At 44.7% G+C, this 20,975-nt stretch overlaps 1 protein-coding gene across 2 annotated transcripts in view; it reads right to left on the bottom strand.

The window, feature by feature from the left end:
• Positions 1-14,588: 14,588 nt before the first annotated feature.
• Positions 14,589-20,975, bottom strand: part of SLC1A3 (solute carrier family 1 member 3) — a 78,008-nt gene continuing 71,621 nt past the window's right edge. For both annotated transcript variants that reach the window (XM_012459992.2, XM_012459993.2), the window contains exons 9-10: positions 19,555-19,689; positions 14,589-16,889 (exon numbers count right to left, since the gene is read on the bottom strand). In XM_012459992.2, the coding sequence (XP_012315415.2) occupies positions 16,685-16,889; positions 19,555-19,689 (340 nt within the window). In that variant the 3' untranslated portion in view covers positions 14,589-16,684. The remainder of the gene's footprint in view (positions 16,890-19,554; positions 19,690-20,975) is intronic.

The following is a 20,975-nucleotide window of genomic DNA, read 5'->3' as shown; positions in this document are numbered from 1 at the left end:
GCATGTGCCACCACGCCCAGCTAATTTTTTGTATTTTTAGTAGAGACGGGGTTTCACCATGTTGACCAGGATGGTCTCGATCTCTTGACCTCGTGATCCATCCGCCTCGGCCTCCCAAAGTGCTGGGATTACAGGCGTGAGCCACCGCACCCGGCCCTTATTTCAGATTTCTAACATGAATACAAGCTTCTCCTTTATTTACTTCCTTTCTCTTTTTCTCATTTCTACAGCAAGTTCAGGACTGTGCTAGGTATGACCTGGGATAGAAAGAGCATATACTCAGCTTTTGCCTTCAAGAAAATTGGATATTGGCTTGGGAGATAAGATAAATGAAAAGGAAGCAGATGATCTGTTATAGAAAAGATAACACTGTAAGCCCAACGTGTATGTGATTAAGTTCTAAAAGTGTAAACCAATAGAGAGTGCTGTGAGGTGTCCCTATGGGTGCAGATTGCAGTAGATCTGACCGTACAAGTGTAAATAAAACCCTGTTGAATGTCCCCTCTCCCTCACCAATTGTTCTTAGTGGTTGCTTCGAGATTTCTTCCCATCATTCTCAAATTGTTACTGTGAGATTAACTGGCAAACATTTATCCTTAACATAAGAAGTGTGAATGGAATCCTACCAAGTGATTTTGCCAATAGTTCCCATTCCCGCTGCAAACAGTGGTGTGTTCAGGCTTAAGCTGTAAAATGTCCACACTCACCTGTCACTTGGGAATGTCGTTGTTGGAACGCAACATGCTCACTTATCACACAGCCAGCATGAGAGGCAGAGTGGAGCTGAACCCCCAAAAGCAGTCTGCCCCCAAAGCCTGCAGATGTAGCCACTGCCTTCAGGAAAGGGAAGGGAAACTGACCCTACTGAGTATCTACTATGTACTAGTCACTCTGTTAAGCACTTTTACACAAATCATTTAATCCTCATGACAGTATTTAGAAATAGCTATCATTTCCCAGTTCCGTAGATGAGAAAGAAAAGGTAGGCTCAGAGAGGGTAGGTAAGTGGCTTAAGGTCACATAGCTGGTACACAGTGGTAGAGCTAGGGTGAAAACCCAAGACTTTCTGAGTCCAAAGCATATGCCTATTCCATCATTTTAGGTAATAAGAATAAATGTCTTTCAAATTTAGTGGTGAGAGACGAATAAAAAATGGTCATTGGTGATCCTGGGGTGTCTACACCCTCTGCCTGCCTGGCTTCATTCACATCAAGCTTGTGTTCACCAGCACCTCCACCCCGGCATTTCCCTCCAATCCTTGCCATCTCCCCTGTGGAGTCCTCTCCTCCTTTCCTACCCCTAGGTCTCCTTTTCACCCGTCCTTCAGCCATTTAATGATCTCATCTTTAATTTCCATTTATGACTCCGTGAGCTCCTGGATCACCCTCTCCCTAGATGTCCTTTTTGGCATTGGAACGTGTATTAAAGTGGTTTTGTAATGGGTACTTTTGTTTCTTTTGTCCTGCTCTGAATTTCCTGAGGGCAGGGAGCACATCTCTTTTATTCTTCTCTGTTTTCCTCAGGTTCTGTCATTATGCGTAAGCAATTAGTAATTATTTCCTTTTTTTTTTTTTTTTTTTGATATAGGGTCTCACTGTGTTGCCCAGGCTGGTATGCATTGGCACGATCTTGGCTCACTGCAGCCTCCACCTCTTGGATTCAAGTAATCCTCCCCACTCAGTCTCTTGAGTAGCTGCTGGGACTGCAGGCGCGTGCTGCCTGGCTAATTTTTTTGGTAGAGACAGGGTTTCACCATGTTGGCCAGGCTCCTCTCAAACTCCGCTCAAGTGATTGGCCTGCCTCATCTCCCAAAGAGCTGGGATTACAGGCATGAACCACCATGCCTTGGCTCTCAATTATTTCTCGACTTGAATTGCCTTCTGGTTGCTCACAAGTCTGATGCAACCTCTTCTCCCCAATTTATTCCTTTTGTGCCACTTTATTCCCAATTGCCACCCTTCACTATCCATGACTGTGTCCTGAGCTCGGAGATAACTCAGTGAGTGAGACCTTCCACCATGATGGCAGTGTTCTGTATCCACGCTGTCCAACGTGGTAGCTGCTAGTCACATGCGGCTTTTGAGCACTTGAAATGTGGCTAGTATGACTGAAGAACTGACTTTTTGGTTGCATGTTAAATATAATCAACCAATTAATTTAAGTAATTTATTTAAATGATGTAGTTAATTTACATTTTAATAGCTCCTGCCATATTGGTTCACACAGCTGTCCAAACATGGAACAAACAAGCTCCTCAATCTGAAGCCCAAACTTGAGCACAGGCTTCTGCAAAATTCTGCAGAAGTATACTCTTGAGTTTACAGAAAAGAAGTCTGACGGAAAGCTGTACAATTCATTTCCAAGTGGGTCATGGTTTCTTTTGTTCTCAAGTTGTCTTGAGCAAGTCATCATGTAGTCAGTCTGTGGACTCCCGTGTAGATACCACCTGTTGTCCATAGGATGACAGTTCCATTAAAATAACGTTCACATCTGGCGAACGTGGGGGAGACGCCTACATGGTCTGTAATTGAATTGCCCTAAAATCCCTCCAAAGACATTGAGATGCTAACTAGAAAAATTCCTTCCCCCTTTCATTTCTGTCAAATTTAATTTTCTTGTTTTCTTTTCCTGAAACTCTAGTAGCTGTCAAGAATGTATTGCTGGAAGCCAAATCTGTCATTTTGTCTTCGGCAGTTGAAGAACTTTCATTTTTCTTTCTAGGAGTAATGCATTTCTACTTAGAGGACAGCTAAGTGAAAATGTACTCCTGAAACAAGATTTGTTCTACTGGTTTCCTTGAATTTGTCAAAAAGACAAAAATCTCACCAGCTTCACTTTGTAATAATGCCCTGCAATTACTTGGCATCATCTTCCACCTACTTTTCTTGTCTCTATTATTTAATATGTGTAGTAGGGAAGAAGAAAATGAACACATTCACAATTTAAGGTTCTGCTTATACATGTATTGTCAAAGCTAATTGTTTTAAACAAGGTGTTTTATCTTTGATTAAAGTGATCAGTGCCTATGAGTATAAAAGAAATGATGGTAGTTTCATGGTCTTTTTCATAACAGAGTCCCATACTTAACACTTTCATGTGCTGACACTGATAATGAAGATATAAGGCCTGCCTTAAGCAATAGTTAGCCTTCGAAATAGAAAGGTGAATGGTGTAAGGTTTGAATGAAGCAAGCGAGGTTCGAATGAGGCAACTGAGGCCAGTTATTGGAATAAAGAAATTTAATCAGCTCCTGGTCGAGGTTCTGCGGTCCGACAGGAGGGGCCGGAGAAGTTGCGCGGACTCCGTGGGGTTTTATAGGGAGTGGAGGCATTTGATTGATTGTGGGAGAGCAGGACGTGGACGTGACAAGCTGCTATTGGCAGGTAGGCGGGATTTCCGGTGAGCGGGCTGCCCAGAGGGAGTGGGACCTGGACGGGACAAAATGCTATTGGGCAGGTTCTGGCGGGGCTTCTTTTGAATTTTGGCGGGTTTTCCAACAGTGGACTAGGTGCTGAGTGCACAGCTTGGTGCCGGGCATGGAGCGGTGACGTAGTTTCTAGGTGCGGAGGGGGGTGGGCGTGTCCGAGCTCCCGGCGAGGCGACCGGCCTTACAAATGGTTGGTACATTCGTTTCTGAAATTCCTTGAGGTTTCTCCTTGCTCTACCCAGTTAGAAAGAGAAGCATTTTTTTTAAAAAAAATCCCCATTGCAGAGAAGAAAACTGAGACCACCAGTCAATCAAAGGAAAGATTTTTACTTTCCCAAAACAAATGGGTATCAGCAATGTCAAATATTCAACGTAACTTGTAAGCCTTCCCAGCACTACCTTCAAAGCACATAAGGCATCTCTTCAGGTCAGCCATTTGCTCCTGACACAGACCTGATGTCTACTGCTTGTGTAATTGATGTTAACAATGGATACTGAAAATTCCCCAAAAGAATTTTATTGTTTTCATTAAGTTGATCAAGTAGAAAGGTGAATACTATTGTCATCCCTGTCCTGACAAGGTGATTAACGTTTTTCTCTGTGGATTCCTCTCCCCTCCTTACTCTTTATCCGTATCATGGACAGACTCATATCATGACAATGTCATTGCTACACAGCTCAAGTTCAGTCACCCAAGAGGGTCTCCTGGAGCTTACACATGACAGGCAAGGGCATTAGAGGTGAAATATACAGAAGCACTGGCATTAGAAATATACAGAAGCAATGGCATTAGAGATAAAATGAAAACTTTCTGTAAACATTGTGAATGCCCGATTCAAGGAATGTATATTCCATCCAAATCAGAAATGCCTTTTAGCTACAGTGGTTCTGAGGAAGATACTTCTCAGAGGACGTTAAAAATGTAAAGGTGTTATATTTTTGGTTGTCACAGCAATGAGGATGAAAAGGTGGAAAATGGGAAAGGGTGATGGGGATGGTAGAGGGGTGGGGACCTATCAGCATCTGGTGTCAGGAGTCAGGGATGTCAAATGCCTGCAGTTTTCAGGGCAATCCCACCTTATGAATTGTCTCACCAAAAATGCCAGTAACACCTGCACTGGGAAAGAATGGAAGGGGAAGGGCGCAGCACTCAAATAGATGCTAACAATGGTCATTTGAATTCACCATTATATATATGTATGATTAAATTTATTTTTTTTACTCTGTGCCAGGCACTGGGGTACAATGGTTTTAAAGACACCCACTTTTTGCCCTAAAGAAGCATACAGTTGGTGAGACAGACCACATTTTGCCATAATAGCAGTAACCCAGGAGGCCAAGGGGAACAAAGAAGGATCTGGAAAGGGAAGGAGGTGGGCAGAGTGGTTTGGGGTATGAGGGGACAGCTGGGGTAGGGAGGTAAGGTTTCCAGGTGAGGACCAGCATGTGTAACTAAGGCCTGGAGTTACAAGAGCCCAGTGCCATGGGGGGCAATTTCGTTCTGCTGCTATTTCCTTCCGACAGGTGAGAGTTGCAAATGGGGATGGAGAGGGAAGCAGGGGTTCAGTAATCAGAGGCCCTGACACTCTTTGCAGGAGTTTAGGCTATCCTGGAGCCATGAGAAGCCACTGGTTGGTGTCATTAAGGGAATGACAATAACCCATGTCAGGGATGGCACACTGAATTGAGAGCTTTCTTAGTGTCAGTATTATTGTCCCTTGTCTTTAGACACTGGACAGGAAATCCGTTGAGAGTCACCTGAGAGTCACTGGCCTCTCCTTGAAGCTTCACTACTGTACAGCCACAAAGGCTGGACTGGCCTCACCAGTGTGGCCGGGTCACTATCACCCTCATCAACCATCTGGCAAGGAAGTGCCTTCTACCAGCAGAGACTGCTCTGCCTTCGAGAACACAGGCTTGTTGGAAGGCTAGAACTACATGACTCCAGCATCCCCTCCAGGAGAAGGATAGTTAAAGCCAAAACCTATAGAATCCAATGATCCAAGTTGGAATTCCACCTGAGGTCATGAAGTCAATAAATGGGAACAAAGATTTGTTGACTTCATGACCTCAGGTGGATCATTTAACCTCAGTTTTTTTCATCTGTAAAATGAAGATAATGATAATAATGATCTCATAGGTTTTTGTAAAGATTAGATGAGATAATACATATCAAGAACTCAGCACTTAATAAGCACTCAATAAGCACTAGCTATTATTACAACAGAATGCAAAGAGTCAAATTCAGCTCAAAGTTTAAGAGTGTGCCCTCTGGAGCTACAGTGCTGGGTTTAAAAATTTAGGCCCAAGACTTGTGGCCTTGGACAACCTGCTTAAACTCACTCCACCTCATTTTCCTCACCAATAAAAATGGGGAAGATGATGGTCTTGACTTTAGAGGGCTGACATAGCTTGATTTTAACGATGTACATCTCTTAGAACAACACCTGACTCATATAGTAAGTGCTCCATAAATGTTAGCTATTATTTCAATGGAGTCAGCCAGGCAAAAGTGATGGAAAGGAAGTGGGACTCTAGACTTTGAAGGATTGGAGAGTGCCTTAAATAAAATGACCGGAGGAAGAAGGGAATCAATATTTGGATGCTTAATAAGTATCTTGAACGTAACATCAAAAAAGTTGTTTTGAGAGTTAAATAAGATACCCCAATGCCCACTGCAGATTGTTTTCTTATCCCAATTTTGCTGCTGAGTCTTACTGAGTTTAGGTAATTTACCCAGGATCACCTGTTAGGTTGTGGACCCTGGCTGCATCCGACTCTAAATCCCTGCTCTTTCCTCCCTACCTTGCTGAGTTCAGCTGCATGGGAAAGGGAGGTGGTCCAGGAGAGGAGGGTGATGAGGAATCAATTCTGCTGGAGTCAGGGTTGGTGCCTGGTTCCCAGGTGGATACCTTTCTTTAAGTTCAAGATGCTGGGGTGCTGGCCTCTCAGTGACCACCAGATGTCAGTGCTAACAAGAGATTCTTCCACTTGGGTCTGTTTCCAGAGCAAGGTGCCAGGGCACGCTTATTCATTTGTCAGGCAGCACCAGCAGGAACGGTTGTCTAAGAGAAGTTTAACTTGGTCGTGGTGCCTGTCTTCAAATTCATCGGTGTGGGGTAATTTTGGAGGGCTGGGTCAGAAGAACATATATTACAACCCCAAACTGAATTTGGAAAATATGTGGTGGTAGAACACTTGGCTCTTTAAGATAAAAGTCCACAGCATCACTTCCTAAGATACGATTTGTATTTGGAAGATAGAGCTTGTTGAAGGTGATCAGTTCTGGACACGGCAAGGCACTCAAACTCTTGAATTCAAGGTGTAAAACAGTTATTGATTGCGTGATTCTGATTTACTGATCAGAAAATCTTGAAACTGCGGCTTTACACTTGTTCATCATGAAATGGAAGTTACTCAAGTTACAAGCCTATACACACACGTGCACGATTATAATCAAAATTTCCTGAAACAGTATTTTAATACATGTGATATTTTCTGTTCTACTCTACTTTCTTCTTTCATTAAAAAATGCTAATTGAAACCCTCTAAACTGACAACCTACAATTTGAAAAACACTGGCCTAGGAGATTATACCACAGTATGTTTTGGATGAAGTTCTGGGTTTGCAGTGCTGGACCAGACTTAATTTCCATGGTTAAGACAGTCTAAGGGGAAAACACCTGCTTTGGATTTGGAGAGAGACTCAAATTGCAATTTTACCTTGAGTAGGTTACTTATTTTCTGAACCTCAACATTTTCGTGTGTAAAATGAATACAATTGTCTATTCACAGGATCGTTGTGAGGTACCTGCTACACAACAGCCTGCCTTCCCTCCCTCCCTCCCTCCCTTTCTTCCTTCCATCTCTTGCTCTCTTTTTTAGAGACAAGGCCTTGGTTTGTTGCTCAGGTTGGAGTACAGTGTCATGATCATAGCTCACTGTGGCTTCAAACACCTTGGCTCAGGCAATCCACCCCCCTTTGCCTCCTGAGTTCGGATTATACGTGCTAGCTACCATGCCCAGCCCAGGCTATATATGCCTCTCCCTTCTGTACTTGAAGGTTTTTATATTACACGTGGTAAGAGAACTTTACAATTTCACTAAAGGAGGCATTTCTAATGTGGAAGGGGGATTAAGTTCTAAAACCAGCAACTGGGAATCTTTAAGAATAGAGTAATCCTGCTTGTGTAGTTCAGCCACGTCGATGCTCAAAAGCAGCATCGCTGGATGAACTGCCTCGCAGAGGTGTGGGGAGAGGAAGATAGTTTATGGTGTTGTTTCCCTGGGACGCCTCTGTCGGACCCTCTGACCCTCTAAGCATGATTTATTTCTGGCAGGGCTCTCTTCCTGGCTTGCAGACAGCTGCCTTCTCATTGTGTCCTCACATGGTCTTTGCTTGGTGTGTGCTTGTGGAAAGAGAGATTTCTCTCTCTCCCTGTTCTTGGAAAGCCACTAATCCTATTGGATTTGGACCCCATTTTTGTGACCACATTTAACCCGAATTACCTCCTATATGCCCCATCTCCAAATATAGTCACATTGGGGGCTAGGGCTTTCATATATGAATGTTGGTGAAGAGTGGGAGGACACGATGTAGTCCATAGCACCCCATATTACACAGATATTAAAACCTACCTCCCTAGAGGGAGGGGCTTTATCGTCATTGACCTTTGCAGTAGGCATCCCATAAATACCTGTTGAATAAATGAAAGGAGGAACTGTGCTTTCTCTGTACATTCTAGTGTTAGTGTGGGCACATTTATGACCCTATTATAATACCCGAAGCAAGCACATACACATGTCAGTGACTTCAGCTTTCTTTCTGATCTAATCCTCAACAATCCTGGAAATTAGGAATGATTTTCATCATGACAGGGATGAGAGGAGGCACAGAGAAGTTAAGGAATTTGTCCAAGGTCACACAGCTCATAGGCAAAGCCAGGATTAGGGTCCTGCTCTGTCAACTCTGATGTCCATTTCTTTTTAGAGCCTAGACCAGTGGTTCTCAAACGTGGGTGTGTGTCAGAATCTCCTGGTCGAGTTATTAAGTCAGATGGCTGGGCTGGGTGAGGTGGCATGCACCTGTAGTCCCAGCTACTGGGGAAGCGTTGGCAGGAGGATCCCTTGAGCCCCAGGACTTCCAGGCTGTAGTGTGCGATGATCGTGCCTGAGAATAACTGCTGCACTCCAGCCAGGGCAATGCAGCAAGATACATCTCTAAAAAATTCCCCAAAACCAAAAAACAGATTGCTGGGCACTACCTCTGAGCTTCTGCTTCAATATGTCTAGGGTGGGGTCTGAGAATCTGCATTTGTGAGTTCCCAGGGAATGCCGATACTGGTTGTGGGACCACACTTTGAGAATCAGCGCTGTGGCCATAGCTCGTGAGTTCCTTTTTCCTTCAGACTTCGGAACTGTTTTCTATCTCTCCAGCCTTCCTTGAGCCCCTCAGTGAATAGTTTGCTGGAAGTGTTCCTGTTTGCATGTGGCCTGCTCTGGGCTGCTCCGGCCCATAGTGGCCTAGAGAAAGGCCTTGACCGCAGGGTGGCAGCAGCGGCCCAGGCACAGAGAGTTTGTCCCCGCGCTCAGGACAGCTCATTAGCGCACCATCCCACTGGGTTCCCACCGGCCGGGGCCGGCTGGCTCTCCGTCCGCGCTTGGCAGGGCAGGGAGGAGGCCAGTGGGAGGGGGCCTGGCAGAAGGGGAAGTCGCTGGCACACGGAGGGGCGGTTTTGTTCTCTGGGAGACTCTGCGAGAGGAAGCTGGGTGGTCTCCTCAGAACATCGGATTGTGCCCTTCACAAAACCGCCACGCAGCGCGGGGCCGCTGGGAGAGACCGCGGGACAAAAGGCTTCTGCGGAGGCGAGCAGGGGCTGCCGGGCCGCCCCGGGCGCAGAGGCCCGGGCCCCTCCGTGAAGAGGCCTGGCAGTGTCTCCTGATGTCGGTTTCCAGGGGTGACGGCCTCCGCAAAGCGTCCCCCGCCAAGAACCCCCGGGCAATGTAGGTCTGTGGCCTCCTCGGGGAGTTCCTTCCAGCTCACAGCAGGCCCAGATGGCACGGGGAGCCACCCTCCCTTCCTCCAGCGCCACCCCGTGCCTCTTCCTCCCTACTGAGCCGCGGTTGTTCTGAACGTCTTAAGAATCTCCCTGAGTGCCAGGAACTGTGCTGAGAATTTTATATCTAGTTATTATCTATTTAATTCTCATTACACCATAATAAAGAAGGTATTATGATACCCATTTATGATGGGGAAGTTGAAGTTTAACCTATCATATGCCAAGGTCAGTTGACCATTAAATTCAGGTGTATTTTAACTCTAGCATTCCCTCCAACACACAGTCACTTGATAAGAAAGTTAGTTTGGAGCTGGTGGGTTTCATGCAATCGCCACATCTACAGATGAGGACGCTGACGTGCAGGGAGGGGACCAGTCAGGGGCTCTGAACTGCTTAAGAATTCAGGTGTGGCCAGGCACGGTAGCTCATGCCTATAATCCTAGCACTTTTGGAGGCCGAGGCCGGTGGATCACCTGAGGTTAGGAGTTCGAGACCAGCCTGACCAACACGGAGAAACCCTATCTCCACTAAAAATATAAAAATTAGCTGGGTATGATGGTGCATGCCTGTAATCCCAGCTACTCGGGAGGCTGAGGCAGGAGAATCCCTTGAACCTGGGAGGTGGAGGTTGTGGGGAGCTGAGATCACTCCATTGCTCTCCAGCCTGGGCAACAAGAGCAAAACTCCGTCTCACACACACACACACACACACACACGAATTCAGGTCTAACAGGTGTGGATGCAACCCATCTCTGTGCAGAAGTTTGAGTTCAACCACCACTCTGAAGTGGAAGGCCTTTAAGTTTTATGAAGCATGAAGCTATTTTTAGTCTAGCCATATGAGTTTTCTAACATGCCTGCTGACTTTCTCATGTTTGTTTTTTACTTCTTTAGCTAACAGCTCCTCATGGACTTGAATAAAAGAAGGCCTCACTGAGGCACTGGCGTGCCAAGCGCAGGGGAATTTGGTGATAGTGGTCAGAGGCTTGTGTTGCCGACAAAAATCTTTGCGTGCTGAGTTCTCCCTAGGGCAGGCCAGTCACTAGTTCATCGTGCAGGGCTGAGTTGACTCCCAAATGGTCTTAATTTTCCCCTGTGACAGCTATGTCTGGAAGCTCCTGGCTGGCTGCTTCCAGGATCTATGATCCTCTGAAGCTAAAGAGTTGGAAAAAAAAAAAATCCAAAAGCTGTCATTTGACACCACCTTTAGGACACTCATTACCATCTTTACATGATTTTCCATATGTCACTATTGGAAAAGAGCTTATGATTTTATTTTGTTCCCCTTCTGTGGTGTCAGCTGGGTCTTGTTTTTTCATATCCTTCACCCTTGGCTTAAAAAGGGGGTTTTTGTGAGAATGATTCCCATTCATGAAGGCTGGAGTTCCCTGAAGAGACTGAAAAGTGCCTCATTACTAACTTTACAGAGACTGGAAATGATCAACTTTGAATAGCACAATATGAAAAAATATGGGTACTCTTCTAATAGGTGCCCCCCAAATGAAAAAAATGTATCCATTGGAGAACAATATGTGAATGCCAAAATTTTCAGCCCTGTAATAGATTATAGAAAATATTTTATGTTGGGGCAGGGGAGAGGGTAGAAGTAAGGAGTGAGAGAAGGAAAGAAGAAAATAGGAGAGGGAAGGAAACAAAAGCAGATGTCAGCCTTAAAATATCTCAACTATGGATAACTGAAGTGTTGCTTAATTTATTCAAAACAGTTTTGTGAAATCTTAGAGGTGATTCATCAAACTTTTTAACGGTGGCCACAAGATTTACAAGCACATAAGCACATAATAAATGATAATGTCACCAGAACAATTAATAGTAGGAAATGTTAGATCTAAATTTCTTTTTAAAGCATGTTTTTGCTTTCAGAGAGAAATTCAAAATGGGGATGATTATTTTATAATGAAGATCTCCCTACCCCAAGCAACCTCTTTCACCTATAGTATCAGCTTCATTGAAGAAAATATAAATTATTCTGAGTTCCATGTTTCATGTGTCTGGAGGGTTGCCAGATTAACACATAAAATTACAGGATGCCCCATGCAGTATTTTGCATACTTACACCAGCACATTATGTGTTATTTAATGCTCATACTAAATATTTGTATTTACCTGAAATTCAAATTAAACTGAGTGGCTTGTATTTTATCTAACAACCCTACATGCTGTGAATGTTTCAAAATTGAAGGTTGAAGCAGCAGTTTTCTGGACATGATGAGGCGTGACCTGCAGGAAAATGTTACCATGCCACCTTCTGAGTACCTATCTGTGGCTGCAAAACATGTAAGTGACAGAATGGGAAGAGGAGAATCCAGAAGAGAAGATGGGAGAGAAGAGAAGTAAGGCACAAAACAGGATACCCAGAAAGGAAGGGGGTCCTCTGGAGAGCCTGTTGGAGGAGCAGGATGAATAGAGGAAAAAGTGACATTGGGGCACTGAGGAATTTTAAATCTGGCTTTATAGCTTTCACAGATTGCTCCCTCTCCGGCACTGCAGACTTGGAATTCGACGTTACCCAAATGAGATTTTTTTTTTTTTTTTGAGACAGAATCTCCCTCTGTTGCCCAGACTGTAGTGCAGTGGCAGGATCTCGGCTCACTGCAACCTCTGCCTCCTGGGTTCAAGCGATTCTTCTGCCTCAGCTTCCCAAGAAGCTGAGATTACAGGTGTGTGCCAGCACGCCTCGGTAATTTTTGTATTTTTAGTAGAGACAGTGTTTCACCATGTTGGCCAGGATGGTCTCGAACTCCTGATCTCGTGATCCGCGCTGAGATTACTCGCGTGTTCCACCGCGCCCGGCCCCAAGTGAGCTCCCTGAGGTGCCGCTGCTCCCTTTAGGGCTCCCCGCGAAAGAGGCCTAAGGTGAGCTCCGGGCTCCCCCTGGTGGCCACTGTGAGGCTCGCTCCCCGTACGCCGCCTCTCGGATCCCACAGATTTCTCATTTCCCGCTTTTCCTCTCAGACGCTGCCCATCGTCTCCGTCTCCTTCGCTCTTCCTTCCTCCTCATTTTGTCAGAATAGTGATTTGGAGCCCGCCCTCCGCGTGACACCTCCCTACTGCTCCAGCCCCAGGACGCGGCCGCACAGAGCTGGCCATTGTTGCCCCAGCTCTGGGACCACCCCGGTGGGAGAAGGGGAAGCACGGCCGCTGCGGAGGCCGCTTGACTGACGGCAGCCTGGGGTCTGGGCCAGCGGCCACCTGGAAGGAGGGCGCTCGCCTGGCCCTGCCCGGCCCGCAGGCAGCTGCCGCCCCGCAGCCCCTGCGGCGGGGATCCAGCCTTCCCACCACTCTTCCTCCAGGCCCCTTCAGGTCACAGAACTCACACTTCTGTTTTCAGCACTGTGTAGATGAATCAAGGATTTTACTTTTTTTTTCTATGCCTTTATTCATAGGTATAGTGCGGTTAAGTGAGATTTTTTTCTCTTGAAAAGTAGACTCCTACTTGGGTGGGACAGTGGTGGTGCCAGGATGAATGTGGGAACAGGAGGATATAGACCCTTAACTTCTGAGGGTAGGATTTAAACATATTATTACATGTATTTACTTAAAAGAAACATTTTTTAAAAAATGTCAGCCTGAGGCCGGGTACAGTGGCTCACTCCTGTAATCTCAGCACTTTGGGAGGCTGAGGCAGGAGGCTCGCTTGAGGCCAGGAGTTTGAGACCAGCCTGAGCAACAGCGAGCTCCCGTCTCTACAAAAAATAAAAATAAAAATTAGCCCAGGCGTGGTGCTGTAAGCGTATGGTCCCAGATACTCAGGAGGCTGAGGACTGCTTGAGCCCAGGAGTTTGAGGCTGCAGTGAGCCATGATTGAGCCTCTGCACTCCCGCCTGGGCAACACAGTGAGACCCTGTCTCTTAAAAAAAATAAAATGTGAACCTGAAAAAATTTCACAGTTGCATTTGTGAGCACATCTGTGACTACCACATGTAGGGATCCATGCCCGCTTCCCCATCCTCTTCGTCATACTCTGACTGAGAGGCACTTCCCTCTCCACAGACCTCCCACAGCCCGACGATTTGCTTCTCCAGTCATTGTGGAGGTGACCAAAACCCAGTGTGGGCTGCACAAGGGAAGGAAATGGTCCCGGCAGAAGGGAGCACTTCCTAGCAGTGGATTGATTTTATGTGGCACTTTCCAGAACATCTCACAGGGGGCAAATACTGATCTGCGCAGTGTGGCCTTGGTTCCCTCGGTCTGTAAGCAGCCTTTCTTTTCTCAAACTGGCCATGTGAATACCATATATGCCTTCAAAAAAGTTAGGATGTATGGTTCAAACACAGCAATTTGTAAAAAAAAAAAAAAAAAATTTTGGTCGTGAGAACTGTTAAAGAAACTGATGGAAATGAAGAATTTTAGCCCCAGAGAAAGGCAAATGCACAAAACTTTCCCCACAATTTCAAGGGCGATGAACCTATTGAAGTCTTCATGTGGATGACCTAGGGGTCCATGGATCCAATTTAAGAACTTCCTCTAGGTGGCTGCCACCTGCAGGTAGAGAGGGTCAGATTATAGTCTCCAGATACTACTGCAATCTGGAGATTTCATGATATTGCCTGCCAATTCTTTTTTTAAGAAGCATGATGAAAAGTGATCATCCATAAGTTGTTCTTAATGAACAGAGCAGTTGACTAGCATAATGGCTGTTTCTGGAAATACCTTGAGATCTTAGTTTGCTCTTTTCACAAATGGTGGTAATAATCACAGAGATAAATCTACCTAATTTTAAGATCAGACAGGAAGTAACTTTTTTGGAAGGGCCCATGGTGGCATTACACTTTTGTAATCCCAACACGGAAATGAGTCAATTCATCTGAGAAATCTGAATCTGACATGGACAAGGAAGTACAGCATGTTACAGCAAAGTGCTCCGCTCACCTCCTCCTGTTTCCAGCTCCAGTTCTTGGAGTTGAGGAGGAGAGCATGTCCTTACTGATTTTCTTGTGGCTGGCTCCCCCAGCTGGCTCTGCCAAGATTTTACCTTGCTGCAAGGACCCTTCCAGAGCCTGCCCTGAGCTTATTGTAATACTTCCATGAATGCAAAATGTATTTTCCTTTGAGGAGAAGAATAACAAAACCATGCAAAGATGTTAATGTAAAACTATTCTTTTTTCTTTATTGAAAATACATCTACAAAGTAATGCTTCCCAGTCCACACTGAGTGCATGTGTGTGCAGAGCCTGTGATGGCTTGGCGAGAGGATGGGCTCCCTAGGGGACCTTTCCATAAGAAATGGTTAGTGTATATATTAAAAAAAACACACACACTGTGTAACAGAATTAAGTTGAGAGGATTAAGTCTTTGCTCTACTAGTGTCTTTAGATGACAGCCACATACATTAACATTTGTAGTGTATTTCCCAAATAGAGCCTCGACATTAAATGCTTACTCCACCACAGCCTAATGTTAACTTTTATACACAGAATGCTTGGGATCTATATAAAAATATCTCTAATTGTAGATCAGGGGATGTAGGTATAGATTTTCAGTCTGTTAGCATAATTAAGTCCATTCTTCACCGTTTTCAGCCAGAAACTCAAACACAGCTGCTACTGCCTGACAGCTCCCACTCAGCGTCTTTGACTGAATATTCCTCAGGAGGTAAAAATTAATCTCTAAACCTGGGAGCTGCCTCTCCTGAAACTAATGCCCCTGCTGTTTTTTCTCATAACCTCTTTGACAGTGTCTTCATACTGATTCATCTTCTACCATTTATCTTATGGACACAAACAAAGCAAAAGCAAACCCCACTCCGGCTGAAAGTTTAAATGATTTGATAAGTGGGATTCCGAAACAAAGAAATATTTTGTTTCTCTCATTCTAAGGACTTTTGATTAAAGTAAAACACTTTCAAATAAGAAACTACCCACTCAACTCACGGACTTCTATTACAGAGCTTGTTCATTTGACTTCTTTCAAATATATAAGTGGTTTTATATTTTGGTAGGCAGACTTCATGGGGCAATGATTTTGGACTCAAGAGAAAAAGTGTTTCGGGTGAAAATAAAAGCCAAAAAAAAAATGAACCTCTTCTGTTTTATTCTTCCTTAAGGAAGACCTGTACTCTTGGTGTTTTAAAATCCTTTGTTGATAATGTTGTCTGTGCTCCACTCTTTCCTAGCTCTTTACTGTTCCATAGTGTGACCACAAGCACCCTTGCTAGCTGCTAGTCTTCTGTTCTGTTTTTGAAATCAATCAACAGTTGAGGAGTGGTGGGAGACGTTCTTCCCAGAGTAGTCCCTTCAGTTTGGGAAGAGTAAGAAAGAAGGGAATACTTCCTCTTTGGGATGAACTGGGCTAGGGGTTTTATGAATAATCCCACTCCTGGAATGGCCTCCTGCCTGGCGACTTGCATAACCTGCATTTTGGACACAGGACCTGGTAACCACTGCACACAACCATCCTGTCCTTAGTTCACTCCCACTAAAGTGTCCTTTCTGAAGCCCCATGCTCCATGGATGGTACTTGGCACAGGGTGTTCTGAGGGGAAATAGAGGGCAGGCTCTTTCGTGACATCATAGGATGTCCGGGCTGGAAGAGACCACAAAAGCATTTTACAGATGAGGACACTGAGGCCTAGAGGTGAGATGTGACTTACTCAAGGCCACATGGAAACTGTGCCTTCTGCCCTTCCTCACAGCTGTGCCAGATGTGTATGTGCACCGAGCTACTAATGAAATAAGTATGCCAGTCAGAAGAGAAAGGGGCAAAATCTTACTGTCCAACTGATAACCGGTTGTAATTCAAGTTGTGAATATTTTGAAACTAAAACTCAATTGTATTCTGAAATATTTTTAAATTTCAAAAATTGATTTTAAAATGTTTTTAGCCTACTATTTGTTTCTTGAACTTATATAAAAAATCACATTCACAGGATTAGGTGCCACATAAACTTGTAAGATCTGATCTTAGAAGATCTGATTAAGACTATTTTTGATCTTGGTACCTTATTAGGTAAGACTAACATGAAATGATTTAAAAATTTCAATTGTGGGATGAAAATTATATACTTTGGCCACTGCAGAATCCTCCCTTTTGTTTTTTGAAGGATTACTTTCCAATCTTATCAGAAGGGAGGAAAGGGGAGATAAGGGGCTTGCTGGAGAGAATGAGCTGTAATGAGATGGAAAGATTTCATAATGGTTTTTAACACCTGGTGCTCAAGAAAGCCTTTCTTTATGTTAGTCTACATCTTGGTTTCACTGTCGATGGGTTTCTCAGTTTCACTGTCCTGTGCAATCAGCTGATATGGTTTCTTCATTTCATTCTCTTCAATCACTGAGTTACCCATTTCAACATCTCGGTTCTTCAGTTCATGTCGTGACAAGTGCTCCACAATCCCGGCTCCCAGGGAGTCTCCCAGTACGTTGGTGGTTGTCCGGAGGCGATCCCTGCGGGCAGGGCGGGGAGGAGGGAAAAATGAGGCTCTCACGAGCATCACAAGACTTCAACGTACACTAGGAACTGGCCAGCGAAGCACCTCTTACAATTCAGTTTGGTGTATCTACCAACTGCAAGATTACATAATAGACACATGATGTTCATAATAGTAGCTATTAAAAGTTATAAGGCCATATAGATGATGGATGTTCTGTTATCAGTCTGACTGTAGTGAGAGTTCCAACAGTGGGGAACGACCCTTCTCTTTAAGCTATTCTCATAATAATACTAAGATGTCATTTGTCCCTCTCACTCTCATTTTCTCATGAATATATAGTGGAGTTTTGCAAAGACTACATGATGTGTGATGTCACAACTTCCTGAAGCAGTTGTGAAACTGCAGAAACAGTTGGGAAACTCCAACTGTCTTGTATTAAGCCAGACATTAAGGAATTCAAAATATAAAATAGTGCCACTCTTTTCACTAAATTTTGGGTTTGAGGCTGGGCACAGTGGCTCACACCTGTAATCTCAGCACTTTGGGAGGCTGAGATGGGTGGATCACTTGAGGTCAGGAGTTTGAGACCAGCCTGGCCAACATGGTGAAATCCCGTCTCTACTAAAAATACAAAAATTAGCTGGGCATGGTGGTGGGTGCCTGTAATCCCAGCTACTCGGGAGACTGAGGCAGTAGAATTGCTTGAACCCGGGAGGCGGAGGTTGCAGTGCGTCAAGACCGTGCCATCGCATTCCAGCCTGGGCAACAAGAGCGGAGCTTGGTCTCAAAATAAATAAGTAAATAAATAAAATTTTGGGGTCAAAAATGGTAATTTTTTTGCAAAAAAATGAGATTTATGTTAGCATATACCACCTTTTTGTTTAAAGGTGACAATAATAAATTCATTTTATTTATTCATTTTATTAATTTATTACTGTCACCTTTTTTTTTTTGAGATGGAGTCTTGCCCTGTCCCCCAGGCTGGAGTGCAATGGCGTGATCTCAGTTCACTGCAACCTCTGCCTCTCAGGTTCAGGTGATTCTCCTGCCTCAGCCTCCCAAGTAGCTGGAATTACAGGGGCATGCCACCATGTCCAGCTAATTTTTTGTATCTTTAGTAGAGACAGGGTTTCACTGTGTTGGCCAGGCTGGTCTCAAACTCCTGACCTCATGATCTGCCCACCTCAGTCTTCCAAAGTGCTGGGATTACAAGTGTGAGCCACTACGCCCAGCCTATTGCTATCTTTAAATAAGACATTTAATAAATTAAAAATGGAAACTTATAAGTTTGTCTAATATGATAAGTGTGAATAGGTACAACCTATATAGATAAAATGCTTTTTCAGTTCTCAATAATTTTTTTTTTTTGGAGACAGTTTTACTCTTGTTGCCCAGGCTGGAGTGCAATGGTGCGATCTCGGCTCACTGCAATCTCTGCCTCCCAGTTTCAAGCAATTCTGCCTCAGCCTCCCGAGTAGCTGGGATTACAGGTATGCACCACCACACCTGGCTAATTTTTGTAGTATTTTAGTTGAGACAGGGTTTCACCATGTTGGCCAGGCTGGTCTCTATCTCCTGACTTCGTGTTCCACCTGCCTTGGCCTCTCAAAGTGCTGGGATTACAGGGGTGAGCCACTATGCCCGGCCTAGTTCTCAATAATTTTTAAGTGTAAAGATCAAAGACTTGGAGAACTGTAACTTTCTATGAGAGTGCTCATGTTAACTGATGCTGGCTGTGGGCCAGACAGCAGGCTGCATACTTTCTGGGCATCACTGCACTGAATCCTATAGTACCCCCAGGAGGTGGAGGGCATGGAGGGCATTTCCACCCTCATTTTACAGAGGTGGAAACCAGGATGGTTGGGTAATCTGCCCAGTTTCACACAAGGCCAGGACACAAACACAGGGACAAGTAACTGGGGAGTGAATCCTCCTGCCCATTCTGGGGCTTCACACACACCGTCAAGCTCTTCACGGTCATAGTTCCAGTGAACCCACGTTGGGTTCCAGCACCTACTGTGTTCTTCTAGGCATTTGCTTTGGGCATTCTGGGGAAAGATTTTCAAAAGTGGAAGGAAATGTTTAAGAGAAAAGGCACAGAGAATGCCAGCTGAAAAAGCGAGGGAAGGGGGCACAGGGATAGTCCTGTAGAGGTTACAGTTTGAGAGTGTGGAGGGCACATTTCTTGGAACTTTCCCCAGATCTAAAACTCAATTCCACTTAATGACACTAGCTCTCTTCCCACTGTTGGCACAGCCCAGCCTCACCCTGTTGGGCTGGGATGGGAAAATCATAACCACTAGAATGGGAAGCACAGAGGCAGGGCCTGAGCTAGTATGTGGGGCCTGCAGCTTTGTTCCAGCCGCCATGGCGCTGTGTTGTGCAATTCAGAAACAGCCTTGCTGATTTATGTTGGCTTCACAGACGGCAGGTTTCCCAATTCCTGAATGGCTTTATGGAGTGACATGTGTAGCAGCCATATGTGCCGTGCACATGGCGTCTGGGGCTCCGTCTCCAGATAAGGACCAGGGGTCAGACAATGAGGACAATTTAACTATGGGCCAAGCGGCCCCTCTCCTCAGAGTTCTTTCTGTAGCTGTGCCAGGCTGCCTGGTGCCCTAAAGCGACAAAGGGGGCCCCTCGTGACAACAAGCTGGATGCAGGCCAAGCATACTCACAGGAACCAGTCCACCGCGATGATGAGCGTGATGTCGTCAGTGGGCAGGCCGACAGATGTCAGCACGATGACCATGGTGACCAGGCCCGCCTGAGGGATTCCAGCTGCCCCAATACTGGCAGCTGTGGCTGTGATGCTGTTAACAGAAGTACCAGAGCAGAAAACACTTTTACAAAGCTCCCCAAGTAGACCATATACCCTGCAAAATATGCATGGTACCAGTGCCTGACTTGCCATATAACACAAGAGGATCTGCTTCAGAAAAAATGTAAATGTGGTATTATTATTGTTATTTGAAACAGGGTCTCATTCTGTTGCCCAACCTGGAGTGCAGTGGCACAAACTCGGCTCACTGCAACCTCCTGGGTTCAAGCGATTTTCATGTCTTAGCCTCCTGAGTAGCTGGGAATACAGGCACATGCCACCACACCCAGCTAATTTTTCTATTTTTAGTAGAGACAGGGTTTTACCATGTTAGCCAGGCTAGTCTCAAACTCCTAACCTCAAGTTTGATTCACCCATCTTGGCCTCCCGAAGTGCTGGGATTACAGGCATGAGCCACCGTGCCTGGCCCATAAATGAGATTAGAAAAAAAAATCATTGAACTAATCATCATGCTAACGAGTATTTATCATGTGCTTATGATGTGTCTTCTGATATGCTAAGCATGGCCTATTTCATTTGGTCCCTGTACAATGACCCTTGTGAAGTTGTACCTATTATTCCATATTTTTAAATAAACTGGCAGCTATGCACTTTTTAATATCTCTGGAAATATTTTGTAAGACAAGGTCTAAAATGATGTAGAGTTAGAATAATAATTTGTTTCTACTAATTCCCCTCTCCAAGTGGAGGGTTGTAAAGTTACTGAACATGCATGATTAATGTCAAAGGAATCAAATTTGGTTTACTAGTTTGGTTTGCTTAGTTAATTCAAAAGCAAAATGATTTATGAACAAAGTTCTGTAGTATTAGAAATACTTTTTATGAAGGTAGTGTAGACCTGGCTTGCAAAGCAAATGTTTTATAAATAGTAAAGTATTACCTAGCTATAAGCGGTATTAATAAAGTATTACATCTGTCACAGAAAGTATTCATACTGTCCCCCTTCTAAGGTGTCAGGACTTTTAGCTGGTTTACGGCTCCCCAGAATAAAGACTACACTTCCCAAACTCCCTTGAAGCTTAGATTAAGTTCTGGCCAATGGACATGCCTGAAAGTGATTGAGCAACTTGCAGCGTATACCACCTCCCCACTTCCCACTGACTAAAATTTGGGGGTGGTGATGAGTCATCCCGGACCACCTGGATAATGATAACACCCTATGGACTTAGTCCCTTATACCACAGAACACCTACCAATCAGCCTTGAAGGCTTTGTGGAGCAGAGAGCTATGCTGAATGAAAGAGAAATACATTTCTA

This window comes from Aotus nancymaae, unplaced genomic scaffold, assembly GCF_030222135.1.
Source record: "Aotus nancymaae isolate 86718 unplaced genomic scaffold, 86718_ANA_hifiasm-v0.15.2.pri h1tg000014l, whole genome shotgun sequence".
Classification (NCBI taxonomy): Eukaryota; Metazoa; Chordata; class Mammalia; order Primates; family Aotidae; genus Aotus; species Aotus nancymaae.
This window is presented reverse-complemented; position numbering and strand designations above follow the sequence as displayed.